Source organism: Mus caroli, chromosome 14 (assembly GCF_900094665.2).
Source record: "Mus caroli chromosome 14, CAROLI_EIJ_v1.1, whole genome shotgun sequence".
Lineage (NCBI taxonomy): Eukaryota > Metazoa > Chordata > Mammalia > Rodentia > Muridae > Mus > Mus caroli.
This window is the reverse complement of record NC_034583.1, coordinates 48,251,394-48,279,220: the sequence shown is the minus strand read 5'-3', so window position 1 is coordinate 48,279,220 and position 27,827 is coordinate 48,251,394. Positions and strand designations below refer to the sequence as shown.

General features: G+C 44.0%; 2 protein-coding genes across 3 annotated transcripts in view; one reads left to right on the top strand and one right to left on the bottom strand.

The window, feature by feature from the left end:
• The window catches only part of Gja3 (gap junction protein alpha 3), a 22,528-nt gene extending 17,158 nt beyond the window's left edge, over nucleotides 1–5,370 (top strand). Inside the window, exon 2 of one of the 2 annotated variants that reach the window (XM_021182518.1) lies at nucleotides 2,881–5,370. In XM_021182518.1, coding sequence (XP_021038177.1) covers nucleotides 2,898–4,151 — 1,254 coding nt within the window. In that variant the 5' untranslated portion in view covers nucleotides 2,881–2,897 and the 3' untranslated portion in view covers nucleotides 4,152–5,370. The remainder of the gene's footprint in view (nucleotides 1–2,880) is intronic. The other variant, XM_029469162.1, reaches the window with a different exon arrangement.
• Nucleotides 5,371–22,113: 16,743 nt separating this feature from the next.
• LOC110309897 lies at nucleotides 22,114–27,567 on the bottom strand. The gene is made up of 4 exons (XM_021182636.1): nucleotides 27,529–27,567; nucleotides 23,490–23,577; nucleotides 22,713–23,021; nucleotides 22,114–22,412 (listed from the first exon to the last, which is right to left on the bottom strand). Exons 1-4 carry the CDS (start codon nucleotides 27,565–27,567, stop codon nucleotides 22,114–22,116), a joined length of 735 nt encoding a protein of 244 aa, XP_021038295.1.
• Between the last annotated feature and the right edge of the window lie 260 nt (nucleotides 27,568–27,827).

Below are 27,827 nucleotides of genomic sequence, written 5' to 3'. Positions count from 1 at the left end.
ATATATATATATATATATATATATACATATACAGTCTATTGTGGCAGAGTCCTGTTGGCAGAGCTTGAGCTGGCCCCGTTGCACCCACAATGAGGATGCTGCTACTTGGCCCTCTACTTCTTCTTTCAGCTGAGGAAACTAACCCATACAATGGAGCAGCCTACATGTAGAGTGGGTCTTCTCACTCCAGCTAACCTCATCTAGAAATTCCCTAGCGCCTGGACATTTATTTCCCAGTGCTTCAGAAGCTCATCGAGTTGACAAGATTAAGCATCAAGGTTAGCCCTTCAGTGACCAAGCTCACAGGGAGAAGGCCTCCTGCCCACAGGCCTTGTTGGGAGTGTGCTCAGCAACAGTGATGTCCACAGACGGAGCACCACCAGATGCCTTCATGAGCCCTATCCCAAGCCTCCACAGTTCACCCAAAATCTAAAGTCCCTGGGCCTCCTCCCCTTGTCTTTGGCTAGTATCAAGCTAATACTGTACGTGTGTGTGTGTGTGATTCCATAACACCAGCACAGCAGTGGGGACATGCTGTGTGCCCACTGATGCTTTTGAGTGACTAGTTGTTGCAGGTCTTACTCAATTGGACTGGAGCCTTGGTCCCAGTGAGGTAACCATGGCCAGGCAACCCTGGGTACTTCCTGAGCTGTACCACCCCAGTGTTGTATCCAGTTTGGACTTCTACGGTGACCACAGAGATTGCACACATGATAGGTGAGGTGACTTTAGGTGGTCTGTTAATTACCAAAATGGTCACAAAATTGACCCTTCATCAGTTGTTTCCTTCTTCATGGTGGCCTTGGAGGTCTCAGTGTGATACTAGCACAGTCAGTCCTAACTCTCAGCAGACTGACCCAATAAGAAGGTTTGGTCCTTGGTGGTTTCCTTAAACAATGCAATTTAACTGTGTTAATCATCTTTCTCATCACCATGACAAGACGGCAGAAAGACAGCTGAAAGGAAGGATACCTATTGAGCTCCTGGTTTCAGAGGGTCCAGCCCAGCCCGGGGATGGGGCATGAAAGAGAAAAGTGGCTCACGCTCTAACCCTGTCCCACTGCCTTCCTGGGTTTCCGTTTTTCCCTCTGTCCAGTCCTCCAGCCCACATACAGGGGTGGGTCTTGCCCTCTCCGCTCATCTGTCCTGGAAATGCACCTCAGTCACACCCAGAAGTGGTTCCCATCCACCTCTAGATAAATTGACGGTGAAGATTAATCACCACACCAATATGGCATTAAACTGTCAGGTATGATAGGTTAGCTGGAGATGGTCTGAAGTGTATAGAAGGGTGTGACAGGTTCTATGCAAGGCCAAACCGATGAGCATGCAGTGGTTTTTATCGTCTGTGAAGAAGCTGGGAGCCAGTCACCTTTGCTGAGGATATGTGTGTGTGTGTGTATATATATATGTTTGTTTGTATTTGTTTTATGTTTTTAAATAGGTCCCATGTATCTCAAGCTGGTCCCAGACTTACTGTGTAAGCCAAGTGTGATCTGGACCTTCTGGCTCTCCCGCCTGCACCCACTAGTGCTAAGGTTAAGGTGTTTGCCCACTCATCTCACTGCTTTCTAAGCTTCTTAATCCTTTTTTTGAACAAAGAATGTTTAGCCAGTGTTTTTGGCAGACAATATCATCAAGCAGAATGTTATCAGTGGTTTGTTTGTTTGTTTGTTTTGAGACAGGTGTTGATATTTTAGCCCTTGCTGGCCTGGAATTGGTTAAGCAAACCAGATGACTGAACTTTTGGCAATCCTCCTGCCTCCTGAATAGTGCCAATGTTTTGTTTTGTTTTTTCTTATTTCTGGTATGAATATTTTTATAATACTTGAAATATTATGATTTTATAATAGTAGAAGAAAGGCTTCTGTTTAAGCATTATAAAGAATGTTGGTATGAAGAAAAAGAAAGTGGATAATGGCTGAGGCGGTAGATTAGCAAGGCGAGAGTTTAGACAGTGCCCCCAAAAGGCAGCCCTTTGCAAATGTTCTCTAATCTCATGGGAACAGAAAGCCCAGGTCAGAGTTAGCCAGTCCCCTAGCTGTATGCAGAAGCATTCTGGAGAGAAAGAGACCCAGAGTTAGAGGCAGGGGGCTCATCCTCTTTCCTTCCACCCGTTTCTCCATCCCTAGAATGAAGGCTCAGGGGGTGGTTAAATCACTCATGCCAGCAGTTGCCTACTGTGACATCTGCTGAGTCGTATCAGTGATTGTTGCTGATGTCACCTACCTGGCAAGACAATGCAGGACATATACAGTATCTGTGGGGATTGGCTCTAAGACCCCCAGAGATTCCAGAATCATCAGTGTCTAGGCCCAGTCAATAAAATGGCAGAGTATTTGCAGAGAACCTATTGCATCCCTCTGTATACTGTACATCACTTCTGGGTGCATTGAAATACCAAATACAATGTAAATGTTATGGAATTGTTACCATACTGAATTGTTTGGGGATAACAATGAGAAAATGCAAACACAAAACAATTGCCACCACCCCACATTTCAAATTCTTTAATTACTATTATTGTGTGTCTGAATGTATGATATGTGCAAGTGTACATGTACCATGGCCAGTGTATAGGGGTCAAAGGGCAACTTTCAGGAGTCAGTTCTTCCAAGTGAATTCCCAGGCTCTAACTCAGGTTGTTAGCACAGCTTCACCACTAAAGTATGACGGTGGTGGTGGTGGTGGTGGTGCTGCTGCTGCTGCTGCTGCTGGTAATAGAAATACCAGGAATTGGGGGGGGGGGCTGGTTTGGCGATTACAGACATGTAGTCCACTCCAGGCCTCCACTTGTTTCAGATCTGAAATTGGTGGGGCCAGAAGCAACACTGCACTGTCCTGCTCTCCCCAGTAGTAACAGCCCTGTTTCCCTTGCAGGTTAGCTGTCAGGAGCAATGGGCGACTGGAGCTTCCTGGGGCGGCTGCTGGAGAACGCACAGGAGCACTCTACAGTCATTGGCAAAGTGTGGCTGACCGTGCTGTTCATCTTCCGCATTCTGGTGTTAGGGGCGGCAGCTGAGGAGGTGTGGGGAGACGAGCAATCGGACTTCACCTGCAACACACAGCAACCAGGCTGTGAGAACGTCTGCTACGACCGGGCTTTCCCCATTTCGCACATCCGCTTCTGGGCGCTGCAAATCATCTTCGTGTCCACGCCCACCCTCATCTATCTGGGCCACGTGCTACACATCGTGCGCATGGAGGAGAAGAAGAAAGAGCGGGAGGAAGAGCTGCTGAGGAGAGACAACCCTCAGCACGGCCGTGGTCGCGAGCCAATGCGTACAGGGAGCCCGCGGGACCCTCCACTACGCGATGACCGTGGCAAGGTGCGCATCGCAGGTGCACTGCTGCGGACCTACGTCTTCAACATCATCTTCAAGACGCTCTTCGAAGTGGGGTTCATCGCGGGCCAGTACTTTCTATACGGCTTCCAGCTGCAGCCGCTTTACCGCTGCGACCGCTGGCCCTGCCCCAACACTGTGGACTGTTTCATCTCCAGGCCCACAGAGAAGACCATCTTTGTCATCTTCATGCTGGCTGTGGCCTGTGCGTCACTGGTGCTCAACATGCTGGAGATTTACCACCTGGGCTGGAAGAAGCTCAAGCAGGGAGTTACTAACCACTTCAACCCAGATGCCTCAGAAGCCAGGCACAAGCCCTTGGACCCCCTACCCACGGCCACCAGCTCTGGCCCACCCAGCGTCTCCATCGGGTTCCCACCTTATTACACACACCCTGCCTGTCCCACAGTACAGGCAAAGGCCATAGGGTTTCCTGGGGCCCCACTATCACCAGCAGACTTCACAGTGGTGACCCTAAACGATGCTCAAGGCAGAAGCCACCCAGTCAAGCACTGCAATGGCCACCACCAGACGACAGAGCAGAACTGGGCCAGGCAAGTGGCAGAGCAGCAGACTCCAGCCAGCAAGCCCTCTTCAGCAGCATCCAGCCCTGATGGCCGCAAGGGGCTCATTGACAGCAGTGGCAGCAGCTTACAGGAGAGTGCCTTGGTAGTGACGCCAGAGGAGGGGGAACAGGCTTTGGCCACCACAGTGGAGATGCACTCGCCACCGTTGGTCCTCCTGGACCCAGGAAGGTCCAGCAAGTCCAGCAACGGACGTGCCAGACCAGGTGACTTGGCCATTTAGCCATAGTCATTCCAGATACCTTTATAAACCTTCTCTTTACCCCTTAGAAACCAAAAACACTCAAAAAGCATTTCAAATCAACAGGTAGAAAGAGAGAGAGAGAGAGAAACAAAACAAAACAAAAACCTGACAGTGCTGGATTCCCCTGAGGGAAACACTGAGCAAACTGGATCAGTCTGGTTCTAATGCTTGCTGTTCTTGTCGCTGTGGGATAGGGTGGTGGTGGTGGTGGTGGGGTGACCCCAGCGTCTGAGATTGAAGTGGGGGCAGAGCAAGGCTGTTGGCTCCCAGCAGTGCTTGCTCTTGTTCGGCCTCCTCCACTATTCTGTCATGATGAAGCAACAGGTGTTAGCAGCCCTTCAGTGGGGGGACAATTCGGTTTCCATTCCTAAGCTCTCCAAGCAGCCCAGAGAGCCACAGAGGCACTTAAGCTCTATCTCTGCTTGAGACTTTTAACTTAGAGTTCAATTTCATTTTGGGATATTTGCCAAACTGTACTAAAAAAAGACTTGGAATCTATCTAGTGTTGCTTGAGCTTCTGGAATTGCATGTGAGTTCCAGGACATCCAACTGCAGGCTGCAGGACAAAGCGACAGAGAACAGTTGTCCTCCAGTGCTGTTTCCATGCGACAAGGCCACAGGCATTCCTGGTAGAGGCAGGTGGAGATGCAGAGACCCTGGAAAGCCCTTGAACAGAGGAGGAAGATGGTGGTGTGGCAGGTATTGCCGTAGGTGTTCATTTATTTCTTTGATGACATTTTGTGCTTAGCCTGGATGGTGAAAGTATGTAACCCCCTCCCCCACATACACATATTTTGCCTTTCATTAAAAAAAATAGTGCCATTAAAATGACTACTGATCAGGGAGATGTTTAATTAGTTAAGATTTGACTTTCCTTTAAAACAAATCCACCTTCCATGTCAGCCGACTAATCACTGTGAGGATGTCTAGGTAATAAATTAACCACTGTGAGAATGTACGCTAGATAAAACTTGGGGGAGGGGATTCACATTCGTTTTAAGTACTTGAAGTTTTAAAAGTTTCTGAATCGGAGGTTCACTACTGTTACGAGGAAAAATGTTTATGCAGATGAATCATTGATGACTTATACTTAAAAGAAAGTACACAATAAAACACTTCAAACTCCCGGACCTTTTATTTATTTATTTATTTTGTGACAATTTGCTTTCTAAAGTGTAAATAAAATTGTCTTGATTTTACTCGCTGTGTAAGAACGTGTGGCTGATTGTGGGATGTCTGCTCTGTTTTCCTCCCACTTGAGCACTGTCATCCAGGGAGGCTATTTATGTACGTGGGCTGGTCTGGGAGAGGGCAGAATTCTCTCTACAGTACTCACTGCAGTCAGTGGGGCTCTGCTGTGGCTCCTCTTTATATAAACTAATGAGCAGTGGCCATGCAGGGCTTGCCTCCCTTCTTCACCTCCACTCCAAGTCGTTCATCCTTATTCAGCAAACATCACGTATTTTTCCCATTTCATTTCTTTTTATAGGTTAATCTGATGGTTAATTTGGGGCTGCACCCCACACATTTTCTGTCTCCAGGGTTAAAGGGGTAGAAAGTAATTTCTGCACTCAGCCTTGCATATGCATACATATATAGTTCATTAATTCATTCCGCTTGCTGGACAGTGCAGTGAGCAATCGCTGATGTTTAAAATACATTGACTTTCCATACGGAGCCTGGCCCACAGTTAAATCCTTTGGAAAATTCTAGATACATAAATGCTGGCTCAGCACATGGAGTCTTTGGCTTCGGGGGCAGGGTGTAGCTCTTTAGAGAGAAGGGTTATGAGGGAAAACCCATGTGAAGAGCATTCAGAGAAAAATCTTGGTTCTCATTAAAAAAAAATGCACTAATAGTCACCAAAGAGCCAGTATTCAGTCACTGGTGACTGTGGCAGTCACTGGTGATTGTGGATGCTTCCTGAGTTCTTTGTAGTCTTGGGTGGGTGCGGATGCTTTTCTGAGTTCTGCAAGTTGGACTAAAATAAATGTAACGATATGTAAGCCCTGTGCATATCCACAGTTGATTTCTAGGGGAGTATTTAGCTTTCACATCTGAAGATGGGGACCAGGAGGACAGCATGAGGACCTGACCTGGGGGAGCAGCACTCACGTTTTTTTTTTTAACAATTGGGCTATGATAGCAGTGCCTGTAATCTAATGCTGGGGAGGCAGAGACAGGTGGTCTCTGGAGTTGGCTGGCCAGTCTAGCCACATAGGCTGCCTTCAGGTTCAGTGGGATACCCTGCCTTGAACAGGTGGAGAGCAATCGAGGAAGATACCCCACACGTGTACATAATACATGCAACATTCTCAAACATAAGAACCCACATACAAACTGAACTCTGTTCACAATCTGCTCACAAAAATGCTGGTATTATTCAATTAACCATAGTCTAACTGGCCTATTCAGTTATAGGTAGCAATATCTACTTAGAATGGCCTACTTAAAAGTCACTGATTTATAGAAGTATCTTGCAAAAGACATTATCCACAGCCTTCTTCTTGGGTCAGTATGTGGATCATGAGAAGAAAACACTTGTCTTGCTTGGTGTTGCTATTTGAAGTATGGTATCCTGGAGGCGGGGCTTCCTGTCCCTTACAACAGTGTGTAATCGCTCTGTACTTGTGCAATAAAAATAGAAATCTAGGTTGTTTCCAGTTTCTGGTTATTACAAATGGTGAGGGATACCCAGCAGGGCTCCTACGTGTTCAGAAGAGAAGAAGAGGGGGGAGGGAGAGGATTGTGGGAGGGGGTAACTGGACTGGGAGGGGACAGTGAACAGGATGTAAAGTGAATTTAAAAAAAAAAAAAAAGAAACCACCTCTATGGGCAAGAGTCTACAAAGGTGTTTTCTGGCCATTGAATGAATAGATTTCACCAACACTATTTTTCTCTTGATTTAATGGAAAGTTTTTTTTTCTAAACATTAAAAATGCATATATTCTTATATAAGTATCATACTTACATACAATGTTTAATTAAACGTATAATATTTAATCTGCACAGTGTAACATATCGTGTGTGTGTGTGTGTGTGTGTTTTAGTTCATTTTTGGTTTTTCAAAACAGGATTTTTCTGTGTAGCCTTGGCTGTCCTGAAATTCACTCTGTAAACCAGGCTGGCTTTGAATTCAGAGATCCACCTGCCTCTGCCTCCAGAGCACTGGAATTAAAGGTGTGGCATCATCACCTGGCTACTTATTATATCTCTTTATTTAGATTCTTTGACATCAGCTGACCCTGAACCCAAAAATGTGAAGAGAAACAGCCACAGAACAAAATCCATGCTTACATTTTCAACATTCTTTTATCACCACCTGAAAAGCTTGAATTTACTGAGCTAGGTTTTGTTTGTTTGTTTGTTTGGTTGCTTGCTTGGTTTTTGTTGTTGGTGGTGTTTTGTTTTGTCTAGAAAATCGAATCTAAAAAAAGAAAAGAAAAAGAAAGGAAAGGTGGGCGTGTGTATCTCTGGCATATCCTGGCTCTGGATAAGTAGGAGAAGTATAGCGAGGGGAGGTGTATGTTGCTCATATGTGGTTTAGGGACACGGTCTCACTCTGCAGCTCAGGCTGGCCTGGACCTCATGACAATTCTGCTTCAAATTCCCAGTGCTGGAATTACAGGCATGAGCTACAACATCTGCCTCAATACTTTGGGTTCTTGGAGTCTTGTCTGTAGCGTAGACTAGTCTTGAACTCTCTATCTTAATGGTTCTCAACTTGTGTGTTGCAACCTAATTGGGTTAAGGGGTTTTCCCCAGTTAAACCACTATGCTCAGTAGTAGTAATAATAATAATTTTTTTCTGGTTTTTCAAGACAGGGTTTCTCTGTGTAGCCCTGGCTGTCCTGGAACTCACTCTGTAGACCAGACTGGCCTTGAACTCAGAAATTTGCCTGCCTCTGCCTCCCAAGTGCTGGGATTAAAGGCGTGCGCCACCAATGCCTGGTGTAATGATTATTTAATACTCAAAGATTCCTGAATAAAATCCTTTTTCTTAAACTTTTTGTCTTTCTTTTGATTTTTGTCATTAATCCATGGGTCTTCACCATGATAAATACGAAGACCATATAGCTTGACATAAGAGGGCAGATGTGTTCAGTGAAGAACAATAAGTTAGCCAGGTTGTGATGATGCAAAACTTGGCAGAGGCGGGGACGGGGGTGGGGGCGGGGGGGGGGGCAGGGACAGGGACAGACAGATCTGAGTTCCAGGCCAGCCTGGTTTACAGAGTGAGTTCCAGGACAGCCAGGGCTACACAGAGAAACCCTGTCTCGGGAAAAAAAAAAAAGTCACAAGTTTGGGATAGTCCAACACACTTTAAATATAGTGTGCAGGCATTGTGCATTTCCAGTCAGGGAGGAAGGGTGAGAGTGTGGCTTGAAGGTTAGCTCTTGCCAAGCCTGCACAAGCTTCAGTGCACCGTCTCAGCACCAAGAGAGAAAGCCAAGGCGGAAAAAAACCTGTATTACACTCAGGCCTACTCTGACATACAGAAAAGGGCTTTTTTTCCCTTATAGAGAACATGTTAGTAAGACTATTTTGGGCCAGCTGGGGACTTCATGACACTAAAAAGAATGAGTTGCTTCTAGAGAGTACAATATTAGAAAATATCCATGTGTAAATCTCAACTTTGCTCTTACCTTTACAAAACTCTTAATTGATTTTAAAATATTTGTTTGTTTGTTTGTTTGTTTGTACCAAAACATGTCTTTCATCCTTCCTGGATTACATTGTAATGGAAAATAAGCATTTTCTAAAAAGTCAATGATTGGCCCATGTTTAAATTGCTAGTGGGTAAAATATTTGTATAATAGATCCCCTGAGCAGGTTTCCAAAACGACAGTTTTATTATTTGGAAATAAGGAACAGAAAGTTTCTTCCTGTAGTTATAGTTCCTGGAAATGGCACCTCCCCCAGGAAGGAATTTCTTCATTTCCTATCACTTCTATCCTGGCTCTGATAGCCAGGGAAGCACCTACTTATCTTTACCATTTTTTTTTTGAAGGGCATAGCTCAGGCACAAGCAGAGAGGAAAAGACACAGAGGACCAGGTGGGTGATGTCCTGCTTTGGCAGGACACCTCCCAGTACCATGTTACCTAGTGCAGCTAAAAGAATAATCTGAAATAGTTAGAAGCATACATATGTCTGAAAGGGTTATCACTATCAACAATATATCAACAGTATTACTTTTAATGACACCAGCCTCTTTTGTTTTTAAGCTTTGCATTCTATAAGATATATCCTGGAGGACCACAGAACAGAGGAAACTAATAGATATTTAATATTCTGTGTTTCCTGTTCATTTTGTCAGGCCTTTTAAACACAATCTTATCAGTTAAGTTTCTGTTTGAACTAAAATCCTCTTTTTTTAAAAAAAAAAATATTAGATATTTTCTTTATTTACATTTTAAATGTTATCCCCTTTCCTAGTTTCCCCTCCAAAAATCCCCTATCCCCTCTCTGCTCCCCCTGCTCCCCAGCCCACCCACTCCCATTCCCAGTCCTGGCATTCCTCTATACTGGGGCATAGAACCTTCACAGGACCTAGGGCCTCTCCTCCCATGATGACTGACTAGGCCACCCTCATCTACATATACAGCTAGAGCCACATGTCCCACCATGTGTTTTCTTTGATTGTGGTTTAGTTCCAAGGAGCTCTGGGGGTACTGGTTAATTCATATTGATGTTCCTCCTATGGGCCTTCAGACCCCTTCAGCTCCTTGGGTCCTTTCTCTAGCTCCTTCATTGGGGACCCTGTGCTATGTCCTATGGATGACTGTGAGCATCCACTTCTGTATTTGCCAGGCACTGACAAAGGCCCTCAGGAGATAGTTATATCAGGCTCCTGTCAGCAGGCTCTTGTTGGCATCTGCCATAGTGTCTGGGTTTGGTGGTTGTTTATGGGATGGATCCCCAAGTTGGGCAGTCTCTGGATGGTTGTTCCTTTAGTCTCTTCTCCGAACTTTGCCTCTGTAAATCCTTCCATTGGTATTTTGCTCCCCCTTCTAAGAAGGATTCAGAGCTTCTGGGCTAATATCCACTTATCAGTGAGTGCATATCATGTGTGTTCTTCTGTTATTGGGTTACCTCACTCAAGATGATATCCTCCAGATCCATCCATTTGTCTAAGAATTTCATAAACTCATTGTTATTAATAGCTGAGTAGTAGTCCTGCTTGTGGACGTTGTACATCGTGGTGCGGAGCCTAGTGCGCACCACGATGTAACAATTCTGTTCCATTGATCTACCTGTCTGTCACTGTACCAGTACCATGCAGTTTTTATCACAATTGCTCTGTAGTACAGCTTAAGGTTGGGAATGGTGATTCCACCAGAGGTTCTTTTATTGTTGAGAATGTTTTTTTGCTATCCTAGATTTTTTGTTATTCCAGATAAATTTGCCAATTGCCGTTTCTAACTCTGAAGAATTGAGTTGGAATTTTGATGGGGATTGCATTGAATCTATAGATTGCTTGCAGCAAGATAGCCATTTTTACTATATTAATCCTGCCAATCCATGAGCATGGGAGATCTTTCCATCTTCTGAGATCTTCTTTGATTTCTTTCTTCAAAGACTTAAAGTTCTTATCATGCAGATCTTTCACTTCCTTAGTTAGAATTGCACCAAGGTATCTTATATTATTTGTGACTATTTTGAAGGATGTTGTTTCCCTAATTTCTTACTCAGCCTGTTTATCCTTTGTGTAGAGAAAGGCCACTGATTTGTTTGAGTTAATTTTATATCCAGCTACTTCACTGAAGCTGTTTACCAGGTTTAGGAGCTCTCTGGTGGAATTTTTGGGGTTACTTACATATACTATCATACCATCTGCAAATAGTGATATTTTGACTTCTTTTCCAATTTATATTCCTTTGATCTCCTCTGTTGTCTAATTGCTCTGGCTAGGACTTCAAGTACTATATTGAATAGGTAGGGAGAGAGTGGGCAGCCTTGTCTAGTCCTTGATTTTAGTGATATTGATTCCAGTTTCTCACCATTTAGTTTGATGTTGGCTACTGGTTTGCTAGTAGATTGCTTTTATCATGTTTAGGTATGGGCCTTGAATTCCTGATCTTTCCAAGACTTTTATCATGAAGGGGTGTTGGACATTATCAAATGCTTTCTCAGCATCCAATGAGATGATCATGTGGTTTTTTTCTTTGAGTTTGTTTATATAGTGGATTACATTGATCGATTTCCATATATTGAACCATCCTTGCATCCCTGGGATGAAGCCTCTTGATCATGATAGATGATCATTTTGATGTGTTCTTGGATTTGGTTTGTAAGAATTTTATTGAGTATTTTTGCATCAATATTCATAAGGGAAATTTGTCTGAAGTTCTCTTTCTTTGTTGAGTCTTTGTGTGGTTTAGGTATCAGAGTAATTGTGGCTTCATAGAATGAATTGGGTAGAATACCTTCTGTTTCTATTTTGTGGATTAGTTTGTGAGGAGTATTGGAATTAGGTCCTCTTTGAAGGTCTGATAGAACCCTGCACTAAACCCATCTGGTCCTGGGCTTTTTTTGGTTGGGAGACTATTAATGACTGTTTCTATTTCTTTAGGTGATATGGGACTGTTTAGATCATCAGTCTGACCCTGATTTAACTTTGGTACCTGTCTAGAAAATTGTCCATTTCAACCAGGTTTTCCAGTTTTGTTGAGTATAAGCTTTTTGTACTAGGATCTAGTGATTTTTTGGATTTCTTCAGATTCTGTTGTTATATCTCCCTTTTCATTTCTGATTTTGTTAATTAGGATACTGTCCCTGTGCCCTCTAGTTAGTCTGGCTAGGGGATTATCTATCTTGTTGATTTTCTCAAAGAACCAGCTCCTGGTTTGGTTGATTCTTTGTATAGTTCTTTTTGTTTCCACTTGGTTGATTTCAGCCCTGAGTTTGATTATTTCCTGCCATCTACTCCTCTTGGGTAAATTTGCTTCCTTTTGTTCTAGAGCTTTCAGGTGTGCTGTCAAGCTGCTACTATATGCTTGCTCCAGCTTCTTTTTGGAGGCACTCAGAGCTATGAGTTTTCCTTTTAGGACTGCTTTTATTGTGTCTCATAAGTTTGGGTATGGTGTGGCTTCATATTCATTAAATTCTAAAAAGTCTTCAATTTCTTTCTTTATTTCTTCCTTGACCGAGTTATCATTGAGTAGATTGTTGTTCAGCTTCCACGTATTTGTGGGTTTTCTATTATTTATGTTGTTTTTGAAGATCAGCCTTAGTTCATGGTGATCTGATAGGGTGCATGAGATTATTTCAACATTTTTGTATCTGCTGAGGCCTGTTTGGTGACCGATTAGATGGTCAGTTTTGGAGAAGGTACCCTGAGGTGCTGAGAAGAAGATATATCCTTTATTTTTAGGATGAAGTGTCCTATAGATATCTGTTAAATCCATTTGTTTCATAACTTCTGTTAGTTTCACTGTGTCTCTGTTTAGTTTCTGTTTCCAGGATCTATCCATTGATGAGAATGGGGTGTTAAAGTCTCCCACTATTATTATGTGAGGTGTAATGTGTGCTTTGAGTTTTAGCAAAGTTTCTTTAATGAATGTGGATGCCCTTGCATTTGGAGCATAGATGTTCAATCTGAAATCCTCTTAATGCTTCAGTAGAGCTATCATATTTGTGCACCAGGTAATGTCTACTTGTAATCACCGATACTATTTTCAAGCAAAATTGTAAAAGGTCTACATACTTTGAAGATTCCAGATTCTGCTATAAAGCAAATACTCAGGGCTGCGCTGCACTGTTGGCTTCTCTGTGCGCCTATGATTTGCTTAGAATCCTCTTATTATAAAGTTGTATAGCTTCTGTATGTTGATATTCTGCTACAAAATGGCATGGCATGCCCTGAAGAGAGCATTTCACAGCACTCTCCACCTGTCCTGCTCTTAAACCTAAGCCTATCCTATGATGCACCCTGAGCCTCAACGTTCTTCAGTGCTTCATAACAGACTTAGGTAAACTCAGCCTAAGAGCCTTTCCTTCTAGAACTCTCTAGAACTCCCAGTCTCTTAAATCTGGCCATGAATAAAAAGGCTTTTGACATTCTCTCTTTGAATATCTATTTTCAAACATGTACACATATACAACATAGGATCGGATCAAACAGGAGATGATCCTCTTTCCTCACAGGATGAGTGAATCAAATCATACCATAACCACATAAACCATAGCACAAGATGGGTCTATTAGTTTCATCACAGAAAGTTGTTCTAAGACATGGAGGGGAATTATCCTGGTCAAAATGGAGTCACTGTGGCACTCGTAAGGAGCACGTGCTCCTGTAAGTAATTCCTCACACAGAACTCTGTAAATAACAGGTATGCTTGCATGCGCACACACCACCAGCAGTAGCAGCCGCAGCTATAGCAGCAGCAGAAACAACAAAAGACTCAATTAAAAATAAATAAATAAAGATATATGTGATAGTTCATGCTTTTAATCTCAGCATTTGGGAAGTTGAGGCAGACAACAACAACAATAATAGACCAGCCATAATTAAAGGAGAAAAGAAAGCTTTCGGTGATGATCATGGGATTCCTGGCCACATGACTACTGAACCAGCTCTATAAAAGATAATTGAAGGGATTCTTTGGAATGAAGAGAGAAGCAAACCATTCACAGCCACAGGGAAGAGCAAACTACTCTTGAAAAAAAAAGTTAAGCAAGAAAGGATAAACAGAACACCAAACACAACAAAAACCAAGAAATGACAGGAAATAAATGTCAGTAACGCCAGGAATGGCCCTCTCCACTTTGCTTCCAAGTGTTCTGCACAATGTCTTTTAACATATACCCAATCTCCAACTTGGTACTTGTGTGCACCTCTGGGGTACCTGCATTATACAGGGCACTAGGTTTAGGCTACAATTCCAGGTGGCTGATCTGGAAAGCTTGCAATTGAGTCATAAGATCCTTGTCAGCCTGAAAAGTCACTCTGGGGGGATTGAGAGCCAGGGTCAAGGGAGTGGGTGTCCCATGCAGGACCTCAAAAGGGGTCAGGCTAAAATGGTAGGGGGTGTTCAGGGCCAAGGGGAGGGGCACCAACCAGTCCGAGCCAGTCTCCAAGGTCAATTTAGTCAAGGTCTCTTGTAGGAGTTCTATATTCTTTACCTGCCCTGAGCTCTGGGGATGGTACGAACAATGGGGCCTCCAATTAGTCCCCCAAATCTCTGCCAATCCCTGACTTACCTTAAGAGACAAAATCAGGACCATTGTTCAACCCAATTACCTTGGGCACTCCAAACCTCTGGAAAAATTTTCTTCTAATATCTTCTTAGTTACCACCATAGCAGTAACTGTTTCCTGCTTGGTAAGGAATGTCTCAACCCATCCAGGGAAAACATATACAAACACTAGAAGGAATTTTAACCATATCTTCCTGGCTTAACTTCTGTAAAATTGACCTACCAATAAACTCCAGGCTGTTCTCCCACAGGTCTTTTGCCCTGTACTCTTGGCTGCATAAGCATTTACTTGCTGACATTTCTTACACTGTTCTACTATCTCTCTGGCCCAGAACCTGAGGTCTACTTTAGGTCCCTTAACTGCTTGGACAAGTTTTTAACCCTTAAATGAGTGCATCTGTGCATTTGGCCTGTAAGTCTTTTGCCTGCTTTCTGGGGAATATAGTTCTCCCTTCTTGTGTGTAACATTGTCCTACCTTCTCTTGGTAATAGTTGGTAGGGTGGCTAGCAATCTGAGTCCTTTCTTCTTCTATATATTTTAAGCAAAGCCATGCCTTAGTCCAGTCCCATTTCCCAGCAGGTGTTTTTCGCAGGACCATAACTAGGACAGTCTCCTGCATAGCCACTTCTTGAGCCACTTGATCTGCTTGGTTATTGCCCCAGGACACTGAGTCTCTTCTCTTCTGATGTCTTGGGCAATGAATGATACTCACAGTTGCTGGCTTCATCAGGTCCAAGATTTCCTGCTTGTTTATTTTTTTCTTCCTCTGATGTGAGCAGTCCTCTCTCTTGGTATATAGCCTTGTGTACGTGGGCTGTGGCAAAGGCATACCTGCTATCTGTGTAGATGTTGATCTTTTTGCCTGACCCCAGGTCCAAGACTTTGGTCAGAGCTATCAGCTCTGCCTTTTAGACTAGCATCCCTGGAGGATGTGGTTCTGCCCAGACCACTTGGCACCTTTCCACAATGGTGGGCCCCACCTTGCGCTGTCCCTCTACCAGGTAGCTGCTGCCATCAGTGAACCAGGTCACCTCAGCATCGGGGAGCACCTTATCCGACAGATACTTTCACCATCCCTGGTCCTCAGCTAGAATCTTCTGGCAATCATGAGCTGGTGGATTGAGGTCAGGGTCGGGTAGCAGAGTGGCCAAGTTGAGGGTCATTGGTGATACGAAAGTCACCCGATCTGAGTTTAGCAACAGAGTTTAAAAATGAGTCATGCGGGCATTGGTCAGACATTGATTCAGGGACTGACAAACAATCCTCTCCAAAGCATTTGGAGCTGTCACTGTCAGATTTTGCCCCAGAGTTAATTTATCAGCATCTTTAACTAAAACCGACACTGCCACCACAATTTGTAGACAAGCAGGTCACCCAGAAGCAACAGGTTCTAATGTTTTTGACAGATAGCGAAAACTGGTTGCTTTCAGGGGCCCAGCAGCTGAGTGAGCACTCCCTTGGCTATCCCCCTGTTTTCTGCTACATAAATATGGAAAGATCTGCTGGCATCTGGCAGTCCTAGAGCAGGGACCTCCAGTAAAGCCTGCTTAATCGCATCAAAAGCCTGTTGCTCTTCTTTACTCCCAATGGAAGGGCTGTCCGTATTTAGTCAGGGAGGTACAGGGGGAAGCCAATTCTGCAAACCCTGGAATCCATAGCTGGCAGAACATGGCTGTGCCCAAGAATTCCCATACCTGCTTGGGGATCTGCAGAGGAGGGATGTGTAGGATGGTCCTTTTCCAGTGAGTGTTAGAGAGCCAGAGCTGGCTGTCCTTCAACAGGTAGCCCAGATAACTTACTTTTCTCTGACAGATTTGGGCTTTCTTGGCTGAGGCTCTGTATCTCCTCCCATCTCCTCCAACAGGCATTTAGTTCCCTCTAGACAGTCCTACTTAGTCTTGGGTCCCAGGTTTCTTCACATGTCAGGAGGGGAGTATTCCAAACCCATTGGTACTTCCACAGGATCCCTTGTTCTAGGAACCTGGTGTTGTGGGTCCTGAATCTGTCCTGGGCCTCCCTCAACATCAGATTATTGGCGCACAGACACCAGGACTGAGAGTCAGGACTCTGTAGATTTCTTCCCTGTCATGTTTCCTTCTTTCTCTATATCTGCTCCTTTTTCTCCTCTGTCCCCCTGTTATGGTAGACTTTCTCAGCAAACTGCACTAAATACCTCTACAACTTATCCTGTCTTTCTAACCTCTGTGCTTTTTCCTGATATCTCTACTAGCTGTCTATAAAAGCCATTGTCACAGTAGATTTATGCTCTTTGCTACTAGGGACATAGGGTGTATAATGGTGCTCTAGAAAGGCCATGGACAGCTCACATACCTTGTTTAACCTCACATACCTTAGTCAAATTTGTGGGTCGTCATGTAGCCCCCCTGAGACCTTCCAGTGGAGTCTGGTTGTAAACATTTAGGTGCCCCTTACCTTTTGCCATATTAAAGTGCCAGTCAAGTCTAGTCAGGGAGAGCCCACTTTCCATGACAGCCTGGTCAATTGATTGTGTCCCTGTGTCTGTGGGGGTATTTTTTCAGCTTCTGGCTTCCTGCATTATAAATAAAACAGTCTCAAAGAGATTAACTGGCCCTTTGGAAAAAGGGGGCAGTGGTGGGCTTTGGCCTTTCAGTTGTAGAAGTCAGCCAAAGAGAAGGGACAATATTGCATAGCCTTATTGCACTTTTCCAGAGACCCATATTCCTTCAGTAAGGGAGCCAACATGTTATCAGGGGAGAAGGGTGGCTCTCAGGTCTCTTCCCGCTCCTCCCTCCCTCAAAGGGGGTTGCAAAGACCCCAGTTTCTTATGGGCTGAGGGTCCTGGAACCGGTACTGGCACTGGTGGGACCATGGGAGCAAGGGTAGGAAGATTGGAGGAAGAGGGTCTTGGAGTAACAGGTCTGCTGTTGAAGAGTTTTGGAGGATCAGACGTTTCTCAGGTCCAGATCTCTGCACCCACACTTCTTTCTTCCTGATAGCCATAACCTGTGAGGTGGGTCTTGGGAAAGAAAGGCTTTTATCTATGAGGGAGGAGGGGATACTCTACTAGATTCTTCTGGGGCCTTTGATCTGTGTGTCTGAAGGATCTTGGCCAAAAGACTCTCTCCTCTACTGCTATGATCACCTACAAGTCAAAAGTCCCCACGAGTGGGTCATGAGGAGAAGCAGAGAGTGACTAATTTGTTTTTCAGTCTGTCCAATGTCCAAAATAAAATGTATGTCAGTCTAAGTCCAAGAACATAGAAAGAGATACCAATAAAAACAGGAAAAACAGTCACTACACAGACAGCTCGACCTTGCCACGGGTGGGCATCCAGGTCCAATAACACAGAGAAAGACAATCAACACACAGTTTGCCCCCTCCATGGCAGGAGCCAGATAAACCAGGTTATAGCAAGACTCGGCTACCACCTGCCACAGACCCTCTTGGTCCCTTGTCTTCGTGGAATGAGTCTCTGGTGCAGGTGGGCAAGGAGTCAGTGGGAATTGACAGACAGACTCGGTACAAGGGAGTGTGGATCTGAATGTAATTTGGCAAATCAAGCATCAAACTTTTTATACAGAAGAAAATAGGGAAGTTGGGTGACACACTGGCAAGGTACAAAGAGATTACTGGATTCTTACACAAAACAAAGGAATACAAACATGGAAGAACTGGCAGGAACCAACTGGGGTAAAACTCAATGTTAACAACTGGGATAAAAAACAGCTCCACCTAAGGTCCACTTAATCTTAGAAGCCAGGGGCAAGGGCTTCATGCCCTTGCCATAGTTCCTACTCTAGTCTATTGTATAGCCCACCTTCCCCCTAGGCCATTGTAAATACTTGTTTGTGTATGGGTGTAACTCAGCTACCTATAGTTCTAAGTATCTACTCTGGTTCCTCTTTAGGTCACAAACTTCCTTCTTCCTAGATAATGGTAAATTTCTGTGTAGGGCAGTGACTTAGCTATCCATGCCCAAGGTCAGATCAAGGACTGCCTAGAATCTAGCTTAGCTATATGTCAAAATATCAATCCTTAGGAGCACTTGTAATAAAGCAATATTAAGGGAAAGCACACAGATCCGTTTACCAACTAAAGCAAGGACATTGGAGCATTCTTTATATAGTATGCCATGGTTCCAGGAGACTAAGTTTCCATGAACTCTTCGCCTCAGAACAGCACCCAGGTTTTCGGGGCCTGTAGCGCTTGTCACTACTGGAGTGGATTTAGCAACCACCGATGTTGTCTTTCCATCTCCAGAAGGAGCAGAGTCTTCCTAGCTCTCCAGGGGGGCCTGCAATGTCCTTAAGTCCACCCTTCCCCCAGGTCACAATGATAAGGAACATACATCTGCCAATCACACTTGACCACACCAGAAACCATAGGCTCTCCAAGTCTCCCCACGCTTCCAAGCAAAAGTTCAAACAGACTTACAGATTCAGACTTTGATAAACAGCAAGACAAACAGGAACCTAAGTAAAAGCTCGAGATCTCCAATTCACCACTCCAATGTGTTCCCACAAGGAGTCAGATTCCCGGCCAACACACCAAATGTAAGACTCTCTCAAGCCTTAGCCTAGCATCTCATCACTGACAACATACAATAAAGAAATGCTGACATTCACCCACACTCACTTGCCAGCATAGATACTCTGGACTCCCAATTCCAGAGGCCCACTGGGGAATCCCGGACGAGCCCCCAAATGCTGTGCCCTGCATCCATGGGAAACCCAGAGGAGCCCAAGAATTTCGAAGTCCACTGCAACTTGCAAAAGAGTCTTTTATTGTTTCAAAGTCAAACTCAGATCACCTGCCTGCCACTCACTGCATGAATGCTGGCAAGCAACTATGAGTCCAGAAAACACTGGGTTTATTTATATACAGTATAGCTAGGAATCCCATGAATGTTCACAGAAACGGGGAATAGAGGGCTATAATCATTTGGTGAAATTGTACTGAAGCAGGAGGGGGGTTAATGGGTATCTGTTCAGGGACTAATTTTATAGCCAGTTGTAAATATCTGTGACCTGAACTCGGATTTCCCTTGAACTTATTTCTCTAAGGTCTCAAGGAAAGGCAACTGGAGAATTTTGTTGTTTATCAGGAAGAGTGTTGGAGACACAAAGGCAGGGAGGATGTCTTGCACTGTCTCATCAGAATATCCACATTAAGTGGGAGTTTTATGGATAGTGCCATTCTAACACTAGGGGATGGGGAAGGAGGCCTGAGCACTGAAGGAGGATGAATATCAGAAAAAAAATCTATCTGTGTATCATGCTTGGCAAGGGCTGGAGGGAGGATGGAAGCTTCTGGCTGTGTGGGGCAAGGAACACAGAAGAAAACTGTCTGTACACAACAGTGAAATGTACCTAGTATTAGTGATTTGGTGTTACAACAAACTCTGTGCCCCAACGAAACACCATTTTAAATAACTAACTTTGCAAAGAAAATAGGAGTTTCCAAATGAATGTGACTCTAGCTTTAGAGTAAGGAATAAAGGGGGCTAGTGGGACAGTTGATGCAGGTTAACTGGAGCATAGAAATTAGTGGTTATTACAAAGAGACCACCAATACTGAGATGAAATCTTCTGGGAAGTGTTATCTGAGAGCACTAAGAAGCTGTGTTTCAGAGATTGCCAAGATTGTACCTCATGCTGTAGCTGGAGGTGGAAATGTATGAGAACCATGCAGGTGGCACTGGTTTTTAAGATATAAAGGGGTCATGGAGAACAGCTGAACCTTGGCACTCAGAAAGGCCCTTTGTTGAGGTTGTTATTGTTTTGTGGTTTGATTACTTTTAATTGTTTTATTCTTTTTTTATTTAAAATTCATTAGTTCTATTCCAAAGGCTGCCCACTCCAAAACCCTCCGCAGAGAATGTCTCCATATACCTGCTTTTCCTTCATGTCGGAGAGGGAGAACACCCTCGGATTTACCTATATCCTGATATATAACAGAATTAGGATCATCCTCACCTACTGAGAATTGACAAGGCTGCCATATGCTAATTATGTTCCTGAGGCCTCAGAACATGGCATGTAAGCTCTTGGTTGATAGGTCAGGCTCTAGGTGTTCCCATATGTCCAAGTTAGATGGGAATGTGGAGTTGCCATGATGTTGAGAGCCTAGAAAAGGCCATTTGAAAGGATGCATCCTTAATTGCAGTTAATAATATAGGACTAAAGACGTCATGCAAAGAATTAGAGATTAGGCACCATGAAGGAGCCTATGAGAGAATGGATATTGGTGAAGCATGGATGGGTAAAAGACTCCAAACCATTAGACGTGCCAATACAATGGCATGACCAAAAAGAACAGCAGCAAAGGAGTGTCATCAACCAAAGCCTAGACTACTACATAGTGCAGGGATGAAGAAGTGACCCAAGCCCTTTGGAGGAGCCCAGATGATCATGTGTGGATCACAGACATTGGATCAAGAAGCTGCAACTTTAGGTTACCTTGGAGACTCCAGGATGTTAGAGAGGCCAGAGCCATAGATAACCAGCTCAGGAAAGCTGGTAACAACGACTGGGATCATTCAATGAGAAATATGAGGGTTGCAGTCAAGAAAGATGAAAGGAGTTGCAGATATAAAGAGAACATTGAAAACAGACATGGAGATAAAGAGTTTGGAGTTTGCACAGGTGAATTTTGATCTTGCTTTGGTTCAGTATTTACTCACTATAACATTTTGGAGTAGGAATATCTATCCTGTGATGTTGGATGTAAATGATGTACGTTATGATTTTGATTTTATACAACACTACACTTAAGTCATTGAATGAACATTAAACTATATGTTCAAATTATGGTCTTTCAATTTTTGAGAGTGCTATAGAATATGAGGACTTTATCAGTTGGACTGCATATTTTAGCATTATGCAATAGCTAGGTATTGCCCATAGAATCAGGTGTTTGAACAAGGGGCCAGGGAGAAGAATGTGGTGCTTTGAGTCTACTTGGCTCACGAACAAGCCTTAGGTGACACCTTTGGGAGCTTCATCAACACAAAACTCATCATGCCCCCAAAACAGACAATCCCTACTCTAACGCAAGTTAGTGCCTGCATTATCTAGGGTGGATGATACCATGCAGGCAATGTAAAGCTTCTTTCTTTTTTGGGCTTCTTGTAGACCTATAGCATACACACACACACACACACACACACACACACACACACACACACACACAAACACACATGTGAATAACCAGGAAATGATTAGACCTAAGATAACAATCCCTCTTCCACCTGTATATGGGATACAAACTGGAGTTGGTGTCTATGTTCATTTACAAACATTTTTTTTAGCATCTGAAACTTAAATATTTAAAAAAGTTATTATATTCTTTCAATTGATATTGCATCTACCACCCATGTACAACTCAATTTTGAACCTAATCACTGACCAGAAATCCTCCATCATGAGGGCAAGAGAATGAAGGAGCTGCTGAGCTGCTGTCTGGGAAGTAGAGAGAGTTGCAGCCTCAGGGTCAGGAGTCTTAGGAAAGTGGAGGGTAGACAACGGGTATCAGGTACCCACAAAATGAACCTCACCATGAACTACCATATCCCCTCCCCTCTATACTTATGTACTCTAATAAAGTTAAAAGATTTAAACATAAGAAGAGTTATGTCTCAATAATTTATTTGAATTCATATTTCCTTTACAATAAGATAGAGAAATCGAGTATTCATACAGTGCTGTTTTATTCTAAGGGGTTTTTAGAGGAAAAGAAAAGTCCCCACATGTCTTCACTGAGGACTAGAGTTGTCATCAGGAGGTGACCTCAGCAGCTGAAGGTTGGTATCTCCAGGGATAGAGGCAGGAATTACATGTTTTTTAACTGGCAATGGATAGGTGGCATTCCAGGCGAACGATCTGGGAAACTGGGAATCCTGACTGGACATTATCGGTAATGGGTTCCCAGGAAGCTGTCCAGAAGATGCAGACATGCCATAATCCCAAGGCTGGTATACTGGAGATGGCATCAGCATTGGAGGTTGAGTGCTCCACGAAGGCATGGGGTAACCAGACCAATCAAACAGAGCACCTGAGTACAGAAGAAAGAGAGACAGAGTGCATAAACATGGCACCCTTACTCTCCCTGAGTCTCTCTAAGTAATTGCCTGTCCACTGGGTCAGAGTCAACTATGAACAAGTCCAAATTCCATTGCCTTGAGGTGACAGAGGGAGTTAGACATTGGAGGCCAGAATTTGTCCTGTGTGCAGCAACACAGCCCTCTGGGAATGGGGCTCACTCCATAGTCTGTTCAGCTCTGACCTCAAGAAGGCCAGGCCATCTGATGCCACCACTTACAGTAGCACAAGTGTCTATGCAGAAGAGACTCACCTTGAACATAGCCTCTCTGGGATGTAGGGTGGCCCAAGATGCCATATAGGATCAAACGATGAGGAGAATACAAGGGGCCAGCCCGGGGCCTCTCTTTACAAAGTTGTGTGTGCAGGTGCTTCATCTTCACCATCACATCAAGGCAGCTATTCTTGCTCTTCCTCAGACCCCGATTAGAGAGGTGCCTGCTAAGGGACTCGGCCTTCTCATCCATCATATTGCCTGTGTCTCCGAGTTCATATTCAACCCTCGCCCACTCTTCCAGCATGATCTTGATTTCATCTTCAATCCACGGGCTATCACAAGGACCTTCGAGGCAAAGAGGGATGTGGTGAGGATATCAAAGGTAACACACACGACCATGTCAACTTTGCTTAGGGGCTTTCTCTGCACACTGATTGGCCAACAATGTCTTCCCTCACTTATCAAGAGGTTATGAACACAGTCTTACCAGCCCTGTTACAGCACCTACCCTGCTCTTCACAGTAAGAAGTACACTCATTGGGAAAGCATAGGTGTCTGCAGATTTAGGGAAGGTTTGGTCCCAGAATACAATGGGATCCACAGCATTNGTGCTACCAGGGAATGTTGGGCATGCACAGATTCATAACCACATCCACAACAGGGAGACATGCAGAGCCTTCTGGGACAAGGGCATAAATCAGGCACTACTGAGTTCCAGTCTATCCTTGCCACAGAAGTCCAAGTCGGGGCTCTTTCATCTATTCCAAGTCAAAGAGCAAGACAATAGATGAGCAGGGATTTCACTCTAAATACCTGTGGAACTTTGGCCTTCCTGCCTCAGCATCCTTAGCCTATTGGCTTCTTGGTCATTTCTCACACTTTGGACCTGGTTGTCTTCTCTCTGTGCAGAAAAGAAAAAAATAAATATTAAATTAAAACAGGTTGCAAGCTACTGGAATCCCTGTTCCCCAGCTGTGAATGGACTCAGGTAGCAGCCTCCTGTTGCATAAGCTAAAACAATGGACCCTTCCTTCCTCATTCACAGATGCTGGTCCATTCTCCTCTAATGGGAAAGCTGGCCTGTGAAGTTAATCCAAAGAGAATCGAGAGTGACCAAGGCAGGAGCCCTTGGCACCTCTCCTTTGAGAAGACCACAGCCACTCAACCCTCTCCCATTCACATTCTTACCATTTTCTTTTTTTTTTTCTTAGAATTAATTTTTTTTATTAGGTATTATCCTCATTTACATTTCCAATGCTATCCAAAAAATCCTCAATACACTCCCCCCCCCCCACTCCCTTACCCACCCACTCCCACTTTTTGGCCCTGGCATTCCCCTGTACTGGGGCATATAAAGTTTTCAAGTCCATTGGTTCTCTCTTTCCAGTGATGGCCGACTAGGCCATCTTTTGATACATATGTAGCTAGAGTCAATAGCTCTGGGGTACTGGTTAATTCATATTGTTGTTCCACCTATAGGGTTGCAGATCCCTTTAGCTCCTTGGGTACTTTCTCTAGCTCCTCCATTGGGGGCCCTGTGATCCATCCAATAGCTGACTGTGAGCATCCACTTCTGTGTTTGCTAGGCCCCGGCNTAGTCTCACAAGAGACAGCTATATCTGGGTCCTTTCAGCAAAATCTTGCTAGTGTATGCAATGGTGTCAGTCTTTGGAAGCTGATTATGGGATGGATCCCTGGATATGGCCATTCGGTATTCCTCAGGTGAGAATTCTTTGTTCAGTTCTTAGCCCCATATTTTAATGGGGTTATTNGATTTTCTGGAGTCCACCNTCTTGAGTTCTTTATATAAATTGGATATTAGTCCCCTATCTGATTTAGGATAGGTAAAGATCGTTTCACAATCTGTTGGTGGTCTTTTTGTCTTATTGACGGTGTCACCATTTTCTGCGGGGGGGAAAATTCCCTTTCAAAATCTACTCAACACCAGCAGTGCTTCAGAAACAATAAGATATCAGAAAACTGTGTGAAACTCCATTTTCCATCCTAGGTCACACAACATGGTAGTCTGACATGTGGCCATAACGCCATTCACTCCTAAGAGGAACGGGGATTCCCAGAAACGTAGCATCATTCTTGGCTACATGGTCGGTTGTGGGCTATAACCTAGAAACCCAAGGACAGAATAAATCTAGTTGGTGTATCTCTGCAATTTACAGACATGGGTTCAAATTTGAGTTAGCTAACAATACTTAGGTATATATCCAGGCACAAATATCCCAGTTGTCCTACAGAAAATAGGAGTGAATATAATTGCCCCCAACTCACCTGCATTTTCTCTCCTGAGCTTCCTTTCCTGAACACAGTGAGGAAACTAGGGTCCACTGTGTCCTGGTGTTCACAAGACTCTGGGGTGCACAGAGAGCTCTGCTTACTTCCCTCGACTATCGCAAGTCTGAGAATCCTGTGCAAATGTGGTCCTTTATAAAGCTCTTCAGTTTAAGTGAATCTGACCCACCCAACCTGTATGTTTAGGGTGGCTCAATTGTCAACCTGGGGCCTTTAATCTCACCTCCCATCCTGAGGGAAGAACCAAGCTCATGAGCAGGATCTCCTAGGCTATATAGCAAGACCCCAGTCTCCACTGAAAATGACCAAAGAAACGAAGTGCCAACTAGGCCAATTAACTTAAGTTCATTGTATGAGACAGAGTTTATTTACCTAGTGCTGGGCATTCTTCTTTTTCTTTTCCAAGACAGGGTTTCTCTGTATAGCCCTGCCTGTCCTGGAACTCACTCTGTAGACCAGGCTGGACTTGAAATCAGAAATCATCCTGCCTCTGCCTCCCAAGTGCTGGGATTAAAGGTGTGTGCCACCACTGCCGGCCTGTGCATTCTTCAATTCACTAGACTTAAGACCAAACTCTGGTGTCTGATACACCGGTCTGTACACTGCCTATATCTCCCTCTCTCATGTCCTGGGATCTAAAGTAAGGCCCAGACATAAACACATTTACTAAATAAATACCTTCTTAGGTGTCCTGGCTTCCTCGTCTAGATGAAGGCATAGGATTCTCAGGCACTGCAGCACCATGTCTCCCTACATGCTGCCCTGATTGCTCAGTTGATGATATGGGGCTGAACTTCAGAACCCCTATGACATTCCCAATTAAATGTTGTCTTTCCTAAGAGTTGTTGGTCAAGGAGTCTCTTTAGAACAATAGGAACCCAATGTCAGGCAGGAGTTGGTAACAGGATTAAAAAACCCCTGTGATAGACCTGAATCCATTTTGTTTTAAAGGAATGTGGATTTGGGGACTTTAGATCAGGAAAGCCCTGGAAGGCCTTAAGTGGAGCTGGATGTGTAATTCTAGCAGGGACATGGATGCTGAGTGTAAACTGAACTGTGGGTACAGGGCTCAAGGGGTTTGTTTTAGAGGTGAAGAATGTTAGTATGTGGCCTAGAGAATGGTTTTCTGATATTTAGTGGAAAATATGGCTGCTTTATGACCTTGTCTCAAGAGTCTGCCTGAGGCTTAGGTGAAAAGACTGAGATTATTTGCAATGGCAAATGAAGTCTTTAAAAAGTATTTAAAAGAATAGACTTTGTTCTTTGGTTTACAGTGCTCAGGACCATAAGGAAAAACAGCAATCATAATGCTAAGATTAAAAAAAATATTTGTGGGGCAAAGGCATGCAGATCTTTTAGTTCATGATGAGCCTGCCCTATTCCAAGCTCTAGGTGAAAAAAAGTTTAAGTGCAGGCGTGGTGGTGCACACCTTTAATCCCAAGACTCTGGAAAAGAGCCCTGTGTATCGCTGAATTTAAGGTAGTCTACAGATTAAGTTCCAGGAGAGCCAAGCATAGGCAATGAATGAAATCACGGAACACAGAAGCGGGTAAAGATGGAATAGACATGGGTTACCATGTCCCAGTGTACCAAGCAGTAGAATTCTGCAGCTTTGGCCAAATACAATTCAGGCATCAAGTATATTGCAAACCTATTATTAAAATGGGTTCAATTTTGACTCTAACCTGCAATCCCACAAATGTACTTGAAGAGAAAAGTTATTAGGATATGGGGGAAGTGGACTTGTTCATCAAGAATTTTTGGAAGGCAAGCTCAGGCTTCTTTATCAGCAGTGCAGTCCCATAGCGAACCACAAATAGGATACAGTTGTTGCAGACCAGTCCTCTAGGCAGGCAGATATCACATAGGAACCAGCAGCTTCAGTCCCTTCTCTACTCAGACACACAAGGCACACACCAGAAGCTACAATCAGTCAGGAAGGAACTGACAGACATGCCAACTGGCCTGAGGAGAGCCCACAAAGCAGAATCTGATCCAAGAGTCTAGGTAGCATTTCTTGGATGAGGGTTTCTCAATGGTAGTTTTACCACATGTAATAATAACGCAATTCCCTAGGGAAGGCAAACCAATATTGTGTTTACTTAGGGATAAATAGTGATTCAGAGGAAAGCAAACCAGTGCTCAGTACTCAACCCCCTAATGCTTGTATGGTCATTTTATACAGGGACATCACAGGTCCTTTCACATGTTTTCTATATCAAACATCCTTTCACCTGTGTCTGCTTCAGCAAAACATCCTTTCACCTATGTCTCCCTCAGGAGACATCCTTTCACCTCCGTACATAAAGAAAGCATCCTTGTAAATAACTAACTTTGCAAAGAAACTAGGAATTTCCCCTTCAATGTGGCTCTAGCTTTCAAATCAGGAATAGAAGAGGTTAGTGGGACAATTGATGCTGGTTAAATAAAGCACAGAAATTAGAGGGTATTACAAAGATGCCACCATCACTGATGTGAAAACTTCTGTCAAGAGTTATCTGAGAGAACTAAGAAGCTGTGTTCTAGAGATTGCCAAGATTGCACCTCCTGCTGTAGCAAGACGTGGTAATCGGTGAGAATCATCCAGGTGGTACTGGTTTTTAAGATATGAAGTGTTCAGGGAGAGCAGCTGAGCCTTCTGTCTGTGAGACCAGGGAAGGCCCTTTGTTGTTGTTGTTGTTGTTGTTGTTTTCTTATTGTTTTGTAGTTTGTTTATTTTCAATTGTTGTTTTCTTTTTCTTTCATATAAAACTCATCAGTTTTTTTCACCCCAAAGGCTGGTCCCCTCCAAATCTCACCTTGATATCTGAGTGGGTGTACAATCTGGGTGTTACCTCTAACCT

Bases quoted from the DNA above. Each gene is read 5' to 3' on its own strand.
- LOC110309897 (XM_021182636.1), bottom strand. From the start codon at position 27,567: ATGATTCTCACCGATTACCACGTCTTGCTACAGCAGGAG. The intron at 23,578-27,528 runs GTGCAATCTTGG...TTTTCTGCACAG, and splicing joins ACGTCTTGCTACAGCAGGAG to AGAGAAGACAACCAGGTCCA. The intron at 23,022-23,489 runs GTATTTAGAGTG...TTTGCCTCGAAG, and splicing joins GGAAGGCCAAAGTTCCACAG to GTCCTTGTGATAGCCCGTGG.